General features: G+C 48.4%; 1 protein-coding gene across 1 annotated transcript; it reads right to left on the reverse strand.

Moving 5' to 3' along the window:
• Positions 1-12,801: 12,801 nt before the first annotated feature.
• Positions 12,802-16,190, reverse strand: LOC130303242 (ADP-ribosylation factor GTPase-activating protein 3-like). The gene is made up of 5 exons (XM_056551763.1): positions 16,120-16,190; positions 15,939-16,062; positions 14,743-14,833; positions 13,659-13,780; positions 12,802-13,042 (listed from the first exon to the last, which is right to left on the reverse strand). Exons 1-5 carry the CDS (start codon positions 16,188-16,190, stop codon positions 13,025-13,027), a joined length of 426 nt encoding a protein of 141 aa, XP_056407738.1. The 3' UTR covers positions 12,802-13,024.
• Positions 16,191-16,435: the final 245 nt, after the last annotated feature.

A 16,435-nucleotide genomic window follows, 5' to 3' on the forward strand; every position in this document is an offset into this window, starting at 1 on the left:
TTAAGTGGCCGCTTATCTCCGCTCACCATGCGGCTGGACTTTTTTCCAGGTGACTGATCATGAGATTCTGAATTAAGGTGACTGCTCTCTGGGGATGGGGGGGGGTCGAGTTTCCATCACAAACCAAACAATTGTGGAGTATGGGCAGATGGCACCGTGCCCAGCACCTATCGCGTCACCAGATAATGGAAACGGCTCAGATAAAAAGGTGTTTTAAGAAGGCACCGAATATAATAGATAAGTACACGACTACAATAAATAATATCGCACACTAGTCACCCCAAAGCAACCCCATCCAGCAGGGACCAAGTCTTACCCCAACCCTTACACTTCACATCAAACACTAAGAACACACAATAAGGTCTAGAATGTCCTCCACCCAAACCTTTAATAATAAACCAAAGTGAACATAATAACAAAGTCATAACAATAGGAGCCGTGTTCTCCAGTCACCCACAATGTACAGGTTCACATCACAAGGCAAAGTATATAAAACACCAGAACAATAACAACTAATAGTAACGTCCTCATTCCTCGTCCAACCACAACTCAACTAGATTTACCATTCCACCTCTACACCGCATAACCCGGCTCTATAACCTACTGGTATTACAGATTCATCCCCGATCAACTAAGGGTTAATGTAACCAACTAGTATTACCGATTCATCCCCGATCAACCAAGGGTTAACCTAACCTACTGGTATTACTGATTCATCCCCGATCAACCAAGGGTTAACGTAACCAACTAGTATTACCGATTCATCCCCGATCAACCAAGGGTTAACCTAACCTACTGGTATTACTGATTCATCCCCGATCAACCAAGGGTTAATGTAACCAACTAGTATTACCGATTCATCCCCGATCAACCAAGGGTTAACCTAACCTACTGGTATTACTGATTCATCCCCGATCAACCAAGGGTTAACGTAACCAACTAGTATTACCGATTCATCCCCAATCAACCAAGGGTTAACGTAACCAACTAGTATTACCGATTCATCCCCGATCAACCAAGGGTTAACGTAACCAACTAGTATTACCGATTCATCCCCGATCAACCAAGGGTTAATGTAACCAACTAGTATTACCGATTCATCCCCGATCAACCAAGGATTAACGTAACCTACTGGTATTACCGATTCATCCCCGATCAGCCAAGGGGTTAATGTCTCCGGGTTCAATGCTAAAGTATCACCATATTTTATGAGGAATACAAATTTGGAAAACCTTTGCCTCACCACCAGGTGGCGCTCTCCAGACTAAAGCCAGCCCTACACATTAAAGGGGTACTCCAGTGGAGAACAATCGAAAGTTTGGGCCCCCCAGGTAAACATTTGTATTAATGAGCATAAAGAAGCCAAGGAAAGATGGAGAAATCTCCAAAAGGCATCAAATGACAGATTAGACATTCTTATACAGTGACCCCCCCCCCCCCCCCCCCCGACCTATGATGGCCCCGACATATGATCAAATCGCCATACGATGCTTTTATATGTCGGGGCCATCGCATTAACGGTTATCTGACAGCGCAAAATGCTTAAGCTTCTGTCAGATAGCAGTGTAATGTGCCCCAGCAGGTTCACTACTTCGCGATCCTCCGGCGTCTTCTGCATCTTCTCCAGGGTCCGGGCCTCGCTTTCTGGCGTCGTTATTATGTCACTACGCACGCCGTGCCGGCGCAGCAACGTAATAAAGTCACCAGAAAGCGAGGCCCGGACACCGGAGAACATGTGGAAGAAGCCGGAGGATCCCGAAGAAGACGCCGGAGCAGCGGGACAGCATCGGGAGCCCCTGGGACAGCATCGGGAGCCCCTGGGACAGCATCGGGAGACCCTGGGACAGCATCGGGAGCCCCTGGGACAGCATCGGGAGACCCTGGGACAGCATCGGGAGACCCTGGGACAGCATCGGGAGCCCCTGGGACAGCATCGGGAGCCCCTGGGACAGCATCGGGAGCGGTGAGGACCTGGTCCGGAGCGGCGGGGACATGTGAGTACAGCTTCCTATACTTTACATTGCACGAATACCTCAACTTACGATGGATTCGACAAACGATGGGTCGTTTGGAACGAATTACCATCGTATGTTGAGGGACCACTGTAATATGTCAACAAAAGTTACATTTTATTCCCATCATTTACACTTTCAAAATAACAGAAAACAAAAAAATGGCATCTGCAAAAGTTTGGGCACCCTGCAGAGTTTATATCTTGTACTGCTCCCTTTGGCAAGTATCACGGCTTGTAAACGCTTTTTGTAGCAGCCAAGAGTCTTTATCTTTGCCCATTCTTCCTTACAGAAGTCTTCCAGTTCTTTGAGATTTCTGGGCTGTCTGTCACGTGCTGCTCTTTTAAGGTCTATCCATAGATTTTCAATTATGTTGAGGTCAGAAGATTGTGAAGGCCATGGCAAAACCTTCAGTTTACGCCTCTTGATGTAATCCCCCGTGGATTTCGAGGTGTGTTTAGGATCATTATCCATTTGTAGAAGCCATCCTCTCTTTAACTTCAGCTTTTTCACAGATGGCTCAAGTTTGCATCCAAAATTTGCTGAAATTTTATTGAATCCATTTTTCCTTCTACTCGTGAGATGTTCCCTGTGCCACTGGCTGCAATACAACCCCAAAGCATGATTGATCCAACTCCATGCTTAACAGTTGGACAGAGGTTCTTTTCATTAAATTCTGTTCCCCTTCTTCTCCAAACGTACCTTTGCTCATTCCGGCCAAAAAGTTCAATTTTAACCTCATCAGTCCACAGAACGTGTTTCCAAAATGCATCAGGCTTGTCTATATGTTCATTTGCAAAGTTCAAACGAAGATTTTTGTGGTGAGGACGTAGAAGAGGTTTTCTTCTGATGACTCTTCCATGAAGACCATATTTGTACAAGTATCTCTTTATAGTGGAATAGTCGACCACAACTCCAGTGTCTGACAGATCTTTCTGGAGGGATTGTGCAGTCAAACGTGGGTTTTGAATTGTTTTTCTCACAACCCTGCAAGCTGTTCTGTCTGATATTTTTCTTGGTCTTCCGGATCTTGCTTTACCTTCCACTGTTGCTGATGACTGCCATTTCTTAATTACATTCGGAACAGAGGATATTGACATCTGAAAACGTTTTGCTATCTTCTTATAGCCTTCTCCAGCTTTGTGAGCATCAACTATTTTCAGTTTCAGATTTCTAGACAACTGCTTAGAAGAACCCGTGGTGCTGATTGTTGGGGCAAGGTCAGATGAGTCTGGGCATTTAAAACCTTTGAGATTGACATCACCTGATCTTCCCAGATGATGATTGAGAACAATCCAAGACACTGGCAGGTCTCAGCTTTGAAAAGGGGGCAGTGCATGCTATAAATTCTGCAGGGTGCCCAAACTTTTGCAGACGCCATTTTTTTTGGTCTCTGTTATTTTGAAAGGGTAAATGATGGAAATAAAATCTAACTTTTGTTGACATATTATAAGAGTGTACACGTGTATGAGGGATCAGGAGGGTGGAGCTGTCTTACATGTATTCCCACCTTATTAGGAACACCCCTTTATATAAAGGGAGGCTCCGACAGCACCCGTCTGACACAAAAGTCTCATCAAAGGCAGTGTTTTCCAACCAGTGTGTCTCCAGCTGTTGCAAAACTACAATTCCCAGCATGCCCGGACAGCCACAGGCTGTCCGGGCATGCTGAGAGTTGTAGTTTTGCAACAGCTGGAGGCACCCTGTTTGGGAAACCCTGATGTAAGGATATGGGAAATAAGCTTAGATACACAGATTTAGTAGACAGTATCACACAATCGTATTAGATACCGCATCTCAGCAAACAGTATCACATATAAGGTTAGATACACCTACTTACCTGACAGCATCACATGATCGTCTTAGATACATAGCCAAGCACAGTATCACACCTTAGGCTCTCCATGTATCAGCTGTGTAGTCCGACCATAGGGGCCTTTGTACCCAAAGCTTCAGCCTATGTAGTATAGGGGGGCGCCACCTTCCCCCATTACTGACCCCTACAGGACAGCCTATGTAACTGGGTGTTATAGGGGGCGCCACCTTCCCCTATTACTGACCCCTACAGGACAGCCTATGTAACAGGGTGTTATAGGGGGCGCCACCTTCCCCTATTACTGACACCTACAGGACAGCCTTTGTAACTGGGTGTTATAGGGGGCGACACCTTCCCCCATTACTGACCCCTGCAGGACAGCCTATGTAACTATAACTGGGTGTTATAGGGGGCGCCACCTTCCCCCATTACTGACCCCTGCAGGACAGCCTATGTAACTGGGTGTTATAGGGGGCGCCACCTTCCCCTATTACTGACCCCTACAGGAAAGGCTATGTAACTGGGTGTTATAGGGGGCGCCACCTTCCCCCATTACTGACCCCTACAGGACAGTCTATGTAACTGGGTGTTATAGGGGGCTCCACCTTCCCCCATTACTGACCCCTACAGGACAGCCTATGTAACTCGGTGTTATAGGGGGCGCCACCTTCCCCCATTTCTGACACCTACAGGACAGTATGTAACTGGGTGTTATAGGGGGCGCCACCTTCCCCCATTACTGACCCCTACAGGACAGTATGTAACTGGGTGTTATAGGGGGCGCCACCTTCCCCCATTACTGACCCCTACAGGACAGCCTATGTAACTGGGTGTTATAGGGGGCACCACCTTCCCCTATTACTGACCCCTACAGGACAGCCTATGTAACTGGGTGTTATAGGGGGCGCCACCTTCCCCCATTTCTGACACCTACAGGACAGCCTATGTAACTGGGTGTTATAGGGGGCGCCACCTTCCCCCATTACTGACCCCTACAGGACAGTATGTAACTGGGTGTTATAGGGGGCGCCACCTTCCCCTATTACTGACCCCTACAGGAAAGGCTATGTAACTGGGTGTTATAGGGGGCGCCACCTTCCCCCATTACTGACACCTACAGGACAGCCTATGTAACTGGGTGTTATAGGGGGGGCCACCTTCTCCCATTACTGACCCCTACAGGACAGCCTATGTAACTGGGTGTTATAGGGGGCGCCACCTTCCCCCATTACTGACCCCTACAGGAAAGGCTATGTAACTGGGTGTTATAGGGGGCGCCACCTTCCCCCATTACTGACCCCTACAGGACAGTCTATGTAACTGGTTGTTCTAGGGGGCACCACCTTCCCCCATTACTGACCCCTACAGGACAGCCTATGTAACTGGGTGTTATAGGGGGCGCCACCTTCCCCCATTACTGACACCTACAGGACAGCCTATGTAACTGGGTGTTATAGGGGGGGCCACCTTCTCCCATTACTGACCCCTACAGGACAGCCTATGTAACTGGGTGTTATAGGGGGCGCCACCTTCCCCCATTACTGACCCCTACAGGACAGCCTATGTAACTTGGTGTTATAGGGGGCGCCACCTTCCCCCATTACTGACCCCTACAGGAAAGGCTATGTAACTGGGTGTTATAGGGGGCGCCACCTTCCCCCATTACTGACCCCTACAGGACAGTCTATGTAACTGGTTGTTCTAGGGGGCACCACCTTCCCCCATTACTGACCCCTACAGGACAGCCTATGTAACTGGGTGTTATAGGGGGCGCCACCTTCCCCCATTACTGACCCCTACAGGACAGCCTATGTAACTGGGTGTTATAGGGGGGGCCACATTCTCCCATTACTGACCCCTACAGGACAGCCTATGTAACTGGGTGTTATAGGTGGCGCCACCTTCCCCCATTACTGACCCCTACAGGACAGCCTATGTAACTGGGTGTTATAGGGGGCGCCACCTTCCCTCATTACTGACCCCTACAGGACAGTATGTAACGGTGTTATAGGGGGCGCCACCTTCCCCCATTACTGACACCTACAGGACAGCCTATGTAACTGGGTGTTATAGGGGGCGCCACCTTCCCCTATTACTGACCCCTACAGGACAGCCTATGTAACTGGGTGTTATAGGGGGCGCCACCTTCCCCCATTACTGACCCCTACAGGACAGCCTATGTAACTGGCCACCTTCCCCTATTACTGACCCCTACAGGACAGCCTATGTAACTGGGTGTTATAGGGGGCGCCACCTTCCCCTATTACTGACCCCTACAGGACAGGCTATGTAACTGGGTGTTATAGGGGGCTCCACCTTCCCCCATTACTGACCCCTACAGGACAGCCTATGCAACTGGATGTTATAGGGGGCGCCACCTTCCCCCATTACTGACCCCTACAGGACAGTGTATGTAACTGGGTGTTATAGGGGGCGCCACCTTCCCCTATTACTGACCCCTACAGGTCAGCCTATGTAACTGGGTGTTATAGGGGGCGCCACCTTCCCCCATTACTGACCCCTACAGGACAGTATGTAACTGGGTGTTATAGGGGGCGCCACCTTCCCCCATTACTGACCCCTACAGGACAGCCTATGTAACTGGGTGTTATAGGGGGGGCCACCTTCTCCCATTACTGACCCCTACAGGACAGCCTATGTAACTGGGTGTTATAGGGGGCGCCACCTTCCCCCATTACTGACACCTACAGGACAGGCTATGTAACTGGGTGTTATAGGGGGCGCCACCTTCCCCCATTACTGACCCCTGCAGGACAGCCTATGTAACTGGGTGTTATAGGGGGCACCACCTTCCCCTATTACTGACCCCTACAGGACAGCCTATGTAACTGGGTGTTATAGGGGGCGCCACCTTCCCCCATTACTGACCCCTACAGGAAAGGCTATGTAACTGGGTGTTATAGGGGGCGCCACCTTCCCCCATTACTGACCCCTACAGGACAGCCTATGTAACTGGGTGTTATAGGGGGCACCACCTTCCCCCATTACTGACCCCTACAGGACAGCCTATGTAACTGGGTGTTATAGGGGGCGCCACCTTCCCCCATTACTGACCCCTACAGGACAGTCTATGTAACTGGGTGTTATAGGGGGCGCCACATTCTCCCATTACTGACCCCTACAGGACAGCCTATGTAACTGGGTGTTATAGGTGGCGCCACCTTCCCCCATTACTGACCCCTACAGGACAGGCTATGTAACTGGGTGTTATAGGGGGCGCCACCTTCCCCTATTACTGACCCCTACAGGACAGCCTATGTAACTGGGTGTTATAGGGGGCGCCACCTTCCCTCATTACTGACCCCTACAGGACAGTATGTAACGGTGTTATAGGGGGCGCCACCTTCCCCCATTACTGACACCTACAGGACAGCCTATGTAACTGGGTGTTATAGGGGGCGCCACCTTCCCCTATTACTGACCCCTACAGGACAGCCTATGTAACTGGGTGTTATAGGGGGCACCACCTTCCCCCATTACTGACCCCTACAGGACAGCCTATGTAACTGGGTGTTATAGGGGGCGCCACCTTCCCCTATTACTGACCCCTACAGGACAGGCTATGTAACTGGGTGTTATAGGGGGCTCCACCTTCCCCCATTACTGACCCCTGCAGGACAGCCTATGCAACTGGATGTTATAGGGGGCGCCACCTTCCCCTATTACTGACCCCTACAGGACAGCCTATGTAACTGGGTGTTATAGGGGGCGCCACCTTCCCCCATTACTGACACCTACAGGACAGGCTATGTAACTGGGTGTTATAGGGGGCGCCACCTTCCCCCATTACTGACCCCTACAGGACAGCCTATGTAACTGGGTGTTATAGGGGGCGCCACCTTCTCCCATTACTGACCCCTACAGGACAGCCTATGTAACTGGGTGTTATAGGGGGCACCACCTTCCCCCATTACTGACCCCCTACAGCACAGCCTATGTAACTGGGTATTATAGGGGGCGCCACCTTCTCCCATTACTGACCCCTACAGGACAGCCTATGTAACTGGGTGTTATAGGGGGCACCACCTTCCCCCATTACTGACCCCTACAGGACAGCCTATGTAACTGGGTGTTATAGGGGGCGCCACCTTCCCCCATTACTGACCCCTACAGGACAGTCTATGTAACTGGGTGTTATAGGGGGCGCCACATTCTCCCATTACTGACCCCTACAGGACAGCCTATGTAACTGGGTGTTATAGGGGGCGCCACCTTCCCCTATTACTGACCCCTACAGGACAGCCTATGTAACTGGGTGTTATAGGGGGCGCCACCTTCCCTCATTACTGACCCCTACAGGACTGTATGTAACGGTGTTATAGGGGGCGCCACCTTCCCCCATTACTGACACCTACAGGACAGCCTATGTAACTGGGTGTTATAGGGGGCGCCACCTTCCCCTATTACTGACCCCTACAGGACAGCCTATGTAACTGGGTGTTATAGGGGGCACCACCTTCCCCCATTACTGACCCCTACAGGACAGCCTATGTAACTGGCCACCTTCCCCTATTACTGACCCCTACAGGACAGCCTATGTAACTGGGTGTTATAGGGGGCGCCACCTTCCCCTATTACTGACCCCTACAGGACAGGCTATGTAACTGGGTGTTATAGGGGGCTCCACCTTCCCCCATTACTGACCCCTGCAGGACAGCCTATGCAACTGGATGTTATAGGGGGCGCCACCTTCCCCTATTACTGACCCCTACAGGTCAGCCTATGTAACTGGGTGTTATAGGGGGCGCCACCTTCCCCTATTACTGACCCCTACAGGACAGCCTATGTAACTGGGTGTTATAGGGGGCGCCACCTTCCCCCATTACTGACCCCTACAGGACAGCCTATGTAACTGGGTGTTATAGGGGGGGCCACCTTCTCCCATTACTGACCCCTACAGGACAGCCTATGTAACTGGGTGTTATAGGGGGCGCCACCTTCCCCCATTACTGACACCTACAGGACAGGCTATGTAACTGGGTGTTATAGGGGGCGCCACCTTCCCCCATTACTGACCCCTACAGGACAGCCTATGTAACTGGGTGTTATAGGGGGCGCCACCTTCCCCCATTACTGACCCCTACAGGACCGCCTATGTAACTGGGTATTATAGGGGGCACCACCTTCCCCCATTACTGACCCCTACAGCACAGCCTATGTAACTGGGTGTTATAGGGGGCGCCACCTTCTCCCATTACTGACCCCTACAGGACAGCCTATGTAACTGGGTGTTATAGGGGGCGCCACCTTCCCCCATTACTGACCCCTACAGGACAGCCTATGTAACTGGGTGTTATAGGGGGCACCACCTTCCCCCATTACTGACCCCCTACAGCACAGCCTATGTAACTGGGTATTATAGGGGGCACCACCTTCCCCCATTACTGACCCCTACAGGACAGCCTATGTAACTGGGTATTATAGGGGGCGCCACCTTCCCCCATTACTGACCCCTACAGGACAGGCTATGTAACTGGGTGTTATAGGGGGCGCCACCTTCCCCCATTACTGACCCCCTACAGCACAGCCTATGTAACTGGGTGTTATAGGGGGCGCCACCTTCTCCCATTACTGACCCCTACAGGACAGCCTATGTAACTGGGTATTATAGGGGGCGCCACCTTCCCCCATTACTGACCCCTACAGGACAGTCTATGTAACTGGGTGTTATAGGGGGCGCCACCTTCCCCCATTACTGACCCCTACAGGACAGTCTATGTAACTGGGTGTTATAGGGGGCGCCACCTTCGCTCCCATTATTAACCCCTACAGCACAGCCTATGTAGGGCCGATGTATCCAGGGAAATAAAGGCTCCACCCCCCCATAACTGACCCCTACAGGACGTACAGTTTGTCCTCCAGCACCGGCGCCTTCTCTCCTGTTTGATTTCCTTATCTAATCCGCCGGCTCTTTAAGAAACGTGACATTCAGCCGACAATAAGCGGGAGGAAGTTATTAACCCTTCACTCTCAATAACACCAATACGCCCTCCGCCATCTTTGTTTCCAATGTAAAGTTTATTGAAGAATACAAATTATTACAAAGACTCGGAGCCGGTCGGACAAGACCAATATACAAAAAGAGAACACACACACGGAACCCCCCGACGTATCGCCATCGCTTCTCCGCAAATGGCGTCCGACCCTACGGGCCCTGCTGTCTAAAACACAGCAAAACCACTGAATCCTCCAACAAAAACCTTAAACTCAAAGACATGTTTTAATTAAATTATTTTCTTCTAAATAACAAAAAAAAAAAAAGACTTATAAGCGGGAAAAAAAAAATTGCGCCACTTCTGATACGAAAATATTGTAAATACTTTTGCTTGTACAGAGTAAAACCGGGTTTTGTACTCCACAGCTGCATTGTTAAAGGGGTACTCCACTGGAAAACAGGTTTTTTTTTTTTTTTTGGTTAACTGGAGCCCAAAAGTTAAACAGATTTGTAAATGACTTCTATTTAAAAATCTCAATCCTTCCAGTACTTATCAGCTGCTGTATGTTCCAGAGGAAGTTTTGTTTTTTTTCCTTTCTGTCAGACCACAGTGCTCTCTGCTGACACCTCTGTCCATGTCAGGAACTATCCAGAGCAGGAGAAAAGCAAACATATGCTACTCTTGACAGTTCCTAAAATGAACAGAGGTGTCAGCAGAGAGCACTGTGGACAGATAGAAAGGAAATTCAAAAAGAAAAGAACTTCCTGTGGAGCATAGAGCAGCTGATAAGTAGTGGAAGGATTAAGATTTTTAAATAGAAGTGATTTACCAATCTATTTAACTCTCTGCCACCAGTTGATTAAAAAAAAAAAAAAAATGTTTTCTACAGGAGTACCCCTTTAATGCTGCTCAAAAACCATCGTATACTCCAGTCACATCCGGAGCTGCGCTGAATCTGTATGCTGAAATGCATCATGGGAGACGTAGGAGTATAGACTGTGATGTCATCCATAATGCAACAGGGGCTCCAAACCAGCCCTGAAATGTCACGTCCTGAAGCCAAAGTGGGACAGAATTCGGAATGCAGCTCTGGCGGTGACTAGAGTATAAGTCTCATTGTTACCCCCTTACATTTTTTAAAGGGGTATTCCAGTTAAAAACAAATGTTTTCATATCAATTGGCTGCAGAAAGTTAAACAGATTTGAAAATTACTTCAATTAATCCTTCCAGTAGTTATCAGCTGCTAAAGTTGAGTTGTTCTCTTCTGTCTGACAACAGTGCTCTCTCTGCTGACACTTCTGTCCATGTCAGGAACTGTCCAGAGCAGGAGAAAATCCCCCATAGCAAACCTATCCTGCTCTGGACAGTTCCTGACATGGACAGAGGTGTCAGCAGAGAGCACTGTGGTCAGACAGAAAAGAACAACTCAACTTCAGCAGCTGATAAGTACTGGAAGGATTAATATTTTTTTTTAAATTAAGTAATTTACAAATCGGTTTAACTTTCTGGAGCTAGTTGATATGAAAAAAAAAAAATAAATAAATGTATTACCGGAATACCCCTTTAAGTTTCTAAATGTATGAAAAAAAAAAAAAAAAGAAAATTGGCGCCAACTTAAATTGTGTCTACGTGAGTCTTCAACTTTAAAAGGCTTATTAAGGATTAAAACAGTGTTCCCCAATGAGGGTGCCTCCAGCTGTTGCAAAACTACAACTCCCAGCATGCCCAGAGTAGTTTTGTAACAGCTGGAGGCACCCTCGTTGGGAAACAGTGGATTAGAAGAACAAAAAACAACGCCACCTGCATCCTTCAGGTTGTGTGCGGTATTACAACTCGCCTCCATTCACGTTAACAGAACTGAGCTGCAATACCGCCCACAACCTGAGGACGAGAGTGGCGCTGTTTTTTTTAATTTATTTTTTTTTTATTTTTTTTTTTATAAAGAAAGCAGCTATGTTCCTCCAATCCTGCATAACAGCATCCTTAACCCTTCATCCACCAACATAAACTTTAGGAACCGTCCCTCCTGAGTGGTTGTCGTGGGCAACAAGGAATTTTAGTTTTTTTTGTATTTTTGGCGGCCTGATCCGAAAATCCGTCACCTTATAAATAAAACATCCGCCAACTATGTGCTGGGAGGTGACCCCTCCCCCCCCCTCTATTGTAGATAGATCTATCTATACTCGAATTCGCAATTTGGCGTCGTATGTTGGGATTTAAGTTGAACGCGACAAATAGAGGAACAATTATTTACCCGCCGTGATTGTCGCACGCAGTGGTCGAGAGTCCATCTCACCGTATACCTGAGCAGTATTTAGCCTTTGGTCTGTGCGGTCCCGCTACACCCCATAACAAACATCCCCCCCCACCTTCCCCGATCCGGCGCAAAAGTTACTCATATATACAGATGTACGCACACAAGTGAAAACCCTGATAATCTAATGTCCTCAGGCCGTGTGCGGTATTACAATTAGGCTCCACTTACTTCAAATGGAACTGAGCTGCAATACCGCACACAACCTGACGACAAGAGTGGCGCTGTTTTAGTCATACCTGTAAGCCGTATTTTTTTTTTTTTTTTTTTAACCAATCCTATATACTATTCTACGATCGCCCAATAATCCGGCACCTATATATTCCAGATTACAGGAGCCGCCTAGTGTGCGTCCAATATTATATATATATATATATATATATATATATATATATATATATATATATATATATATATATATATATATAGTTATATGCAGTATAATTCCGATAATCCGGCAAATGTCAAACTGGAAAATCTGTTTAGTGTTTTATCGGTTTCATCGATGCCGGATTAAAGGAATTATATTAAAAAAAAAAATAAATTTAAATAAAATAAAAAAATTCTAGACTTTTATATATTCCTCATTTCCATGTAGACAGATCCACTTCTTTGCCCGGGATGCCGTTCTTCACCGGAAATGTCTTACGTGACCGTATCCCACCGAGACATCCGGCCTGTTTATTTTTATTAAAGAAGCAAAAAAAAAAAAAAAAAAAAAAAAAGCGCAGACTTCCCACAATGCATTGCATTCAATTATTTTAAAGGCACAATGAATGTGTAGGGGGTTTCCCTTCCTCCCATGCAGGGACATTGAGGTGTGAATCGTTTCCTTTACGCCTCCTTGCTGGAGGGGGCACAGTACGCGTGTCCCTGGTTATGCGCCAAATTCTACTTCAACGTGGGGGGGGGGGGGGGGAGGGGTTAAGATCCATATCGGTCCTGCAAAGAAGAAGAGAATCGAGTTTAAGAACGACAAGTCTCAGCCATGGATGGAGATCTCTGCACGTTTGTCATGATAACTACTAAGCTGCTGATGCTGGATCACAAATCTCTCAGGCAGCAGCAGCTTGGCACTACTAAAAGGCACACCAGCTATTAAAGGGGTACTCCACTGCCCCAGCGTCCGGAACATTTTGTTCCAAACGCTGGGTGCGGGCTGTTGGGTCGAGAAGTCAAGGCCATGTCCCTCGTGATGTCACGCCCTCTCAATGCAAGTCTATGGGAGGGGGCGTGTCATTAGATTGGTGCTCCAAGTATACAGGAAGCCTAAAGTAATGGAGCACCGAAAACACTGATCAATGCTGTCCTATGGCACCGCATTGTTCAGTGTTTGCAATTGAAAGATTCCATGTAATATTCTCCTATGGGGACATAATATAATTTTTTACCACAATTTTTTTAAGTAAAAATAATAATAATAAAAAAAATTATTTATATATTATATACACATATATACTAGAGGCTCCCTATCCTTGTCAGGGATTTCACCTACAACTCCCAGCAGACGTCAAGTTGGGAACCACATTAACCAGGGACGGCCCCAGTTAACCCTTACCTGAATAGTTGTCATTACGCCATTGGCCAGAACAGAAAGCCGCCCCGCTACGGATTTAACTCCTTGTTTGAAGTTGGCCATGTCTGGGGCTGAAGGCAGAACGTTCGACAGGTTGTAGTTTGCTGTATTTAAAAAAAAAAAAAAAAACAACACACAACACAGGCAAAAGGGTTAACTAAGTCATATGACCAGAGATATGCATAACCAATAGTGGTGTCCCATACATCCCCAATGCTGCACCCCCCATCCCATAGATGACCCCCCCCCCCCCCAACATCCCATAGATACTCCCCCATCACCATACCATAGATGACCCCCCCCATCACCATCCCATAGATGAACCCCCCCCCCCCAACATCCCATAGATGACCCCCCCCAACATCCCATAGATGACCCCCCCCCCCAACATCCCATAGATGACCCCCATCACCATCCCATAGATGACCACCCCCACCATCCCATAGATGACCACCCCCACCATCCCATAGATGACCACCCCCACCATCCCATAGATGACCACCTCCACCATCCCATAGATGACCACCCCCCACCATCCCATAGATGACCACCCCCCACCATCCCATAGATGACCACCCCCACCATCCCATAGATGACCACCCCCACCATCCCATAGATGACCACCACCACCACCATCCCATAGATGACCACCACCACCACCATCCCATAGATGACCCCCCCACCCCCCACCATAGATGACCCCACCACCCACCACCATAGATGACCCCTCCACCCACCCCCATAGATGACCCCTCCACCCACCCCCATAGATGACCCCTCCACCCACCCCCATAGATGACCCCTCCACCCACCCCCATAGATGACCCCTCCACCCACCCCCATAGATGGCCCCTCCACCCACCCCCATAGATGGCCCCTCCACCCACCACCATAGATGACCCCTCCACCCACCCCCATAGATGGCCCCTCCACCCACCCCCATAGATGGCCCCTCCACCCACCCCCATAGATGGCCCCTCCACCCACCACCATAGATGACCCCCCCCCCCCAACCACCACCACCATCCCATAGATGACCCATGACCCTGCACAGTACACAGGGTACCTGACGGCTCCTTCTTGTGGTCATCGAACAGGTCGGCGGAGCTGATGGACGTGTTTCCTGAGAGTCGATCCAGCCGGGACCTCGCCTCGTACTGTGGGGTAAAAGGACAGAAAACAGTCACGTCATGTAAAGGTTATAAGGGTGTGAACTGGAGCCGAGGAACACCATAACCCACAGACATGAGAGAGCTGGAGGGGAGGTGTATAACCACTATATATCCTGATCCTATAGAGATAGCAGCAGTATACAGATAGAGCTGGAGGGGAGGTATATAACCACTATATATACTGATCCCATAGAGATAGCAGCAGTATACAGATAGAGCTGGAGGGGAGGTGTATAAATACTATATATCCTGATCCTATAGAGATAGCAGCAGTATACAGATAGAGCTGGAGGGGAGGTGTATAACCACTATATATCCTGATCCCATAGAGATAGCAGCAATATACAGATAGAGCTGGAGGGGAGGTGTATAACCACTATATATCCTGATCCCATAGAGATAGCAGCAGTATACAGATAGAGATGGAGGGGAGGTGTATAACTACTATATATCCTGATCCCATAGTGATAGCAGCAGTATATAGATAGAGCTGGAGGGGAGGTGTATAACCACTATATATCCTGATCCCATAGAGATAGCAGCAGCAGTATACAGATAGAGCTGGAGGGGAGGTGTATAACTACTATATATCCTGATCCTATAGAGATAGCAGCAGTATACAGATATAACTGGAGGGGAGGTGTATAACTACTATATATCCTGATCCTATAGAGATAGCAGCAGTATACAGATATAACTGGAGGGGAGGTGTATAACTACTATATATCCTGATCCCATAGAGACAGCAGCAGTATACAGATAGAGCTGGTGGGGAGGTGTATAACTACTATATATCCTGATCCCATAGAGATAGCAGCAGTATACAGATAGATCTGGAGGGGAGGTGTATAACTACTATATATCCTGATCCCATAGAGATACCAGCAGTATACAGATAGAGCTGGAGGGGAGGTGTATAACTACTATATATCCTGATCCCATAGAGATAGCAGCAGTATACAGACAGAGCTGGAGGGGAGGTGTATAACTACTATATATCCTGATCCTATAGAGATAGCAGCAGTATAAGATGCCTAGGGGCGGAGTACCCCTTTAAAACCCAAGAGGACAGACCCCCGCTCGTACTCACATCCGCACTGTCTTGTTTCCCAAAGTACATGTCTGAAGAAATGGCTTTCGCGTTCCCAAATTTCTTCTGGGCGTCGTCCCCGACGGGCGCGGGATCTGAATCGGGTTTACGGCGAGTGGCCGGTCTAAAAGGGAGGAAGAAAGAAAGAGGTTTTTGAAATCTTAAAGCTGCAGCTACATACAACATCTTTCCATAAGGGGGGCCTGGGCCGGTTAACTTCTTAGATGCCAAAGGTGCTACGGACTGCGGCATCTAAGTGGTTAAACAGGGGGCTCCCTGTGTCCTGTGATGGCGGGGCGGGGGGGGGGGGGGGCAAGGGTTGTCATGAAAGCAGGGAAAGGGGGGCCTAATAAAAGGCACCAAGACACATTGTACGTATAACAAGCTGCACGAGGCAAAATACACTGCAATCTGGTGCATTATAGGCTATTATTGAAGAATAATGAAGAGGTTCTCGTGTATGCCTTGTGCTTACCTGTTTTAGCTCATGCGGCAGG

The sequence above is a fragment of the Hyla sarda genome, unplaced genomic scaffold (genome assembly GCF_029499605.1).
Source record: "Hyla sarda isolate aHylSar1 unplaced genomic scaffold, aHylSar1.hap1 scaffold_1196, whole genome shotgun sequence".
NCBI lineage: Eukaryota > Metazoa > Chordata > Amphibia > Anura > Hylidae > Hyla > Hyla sarda.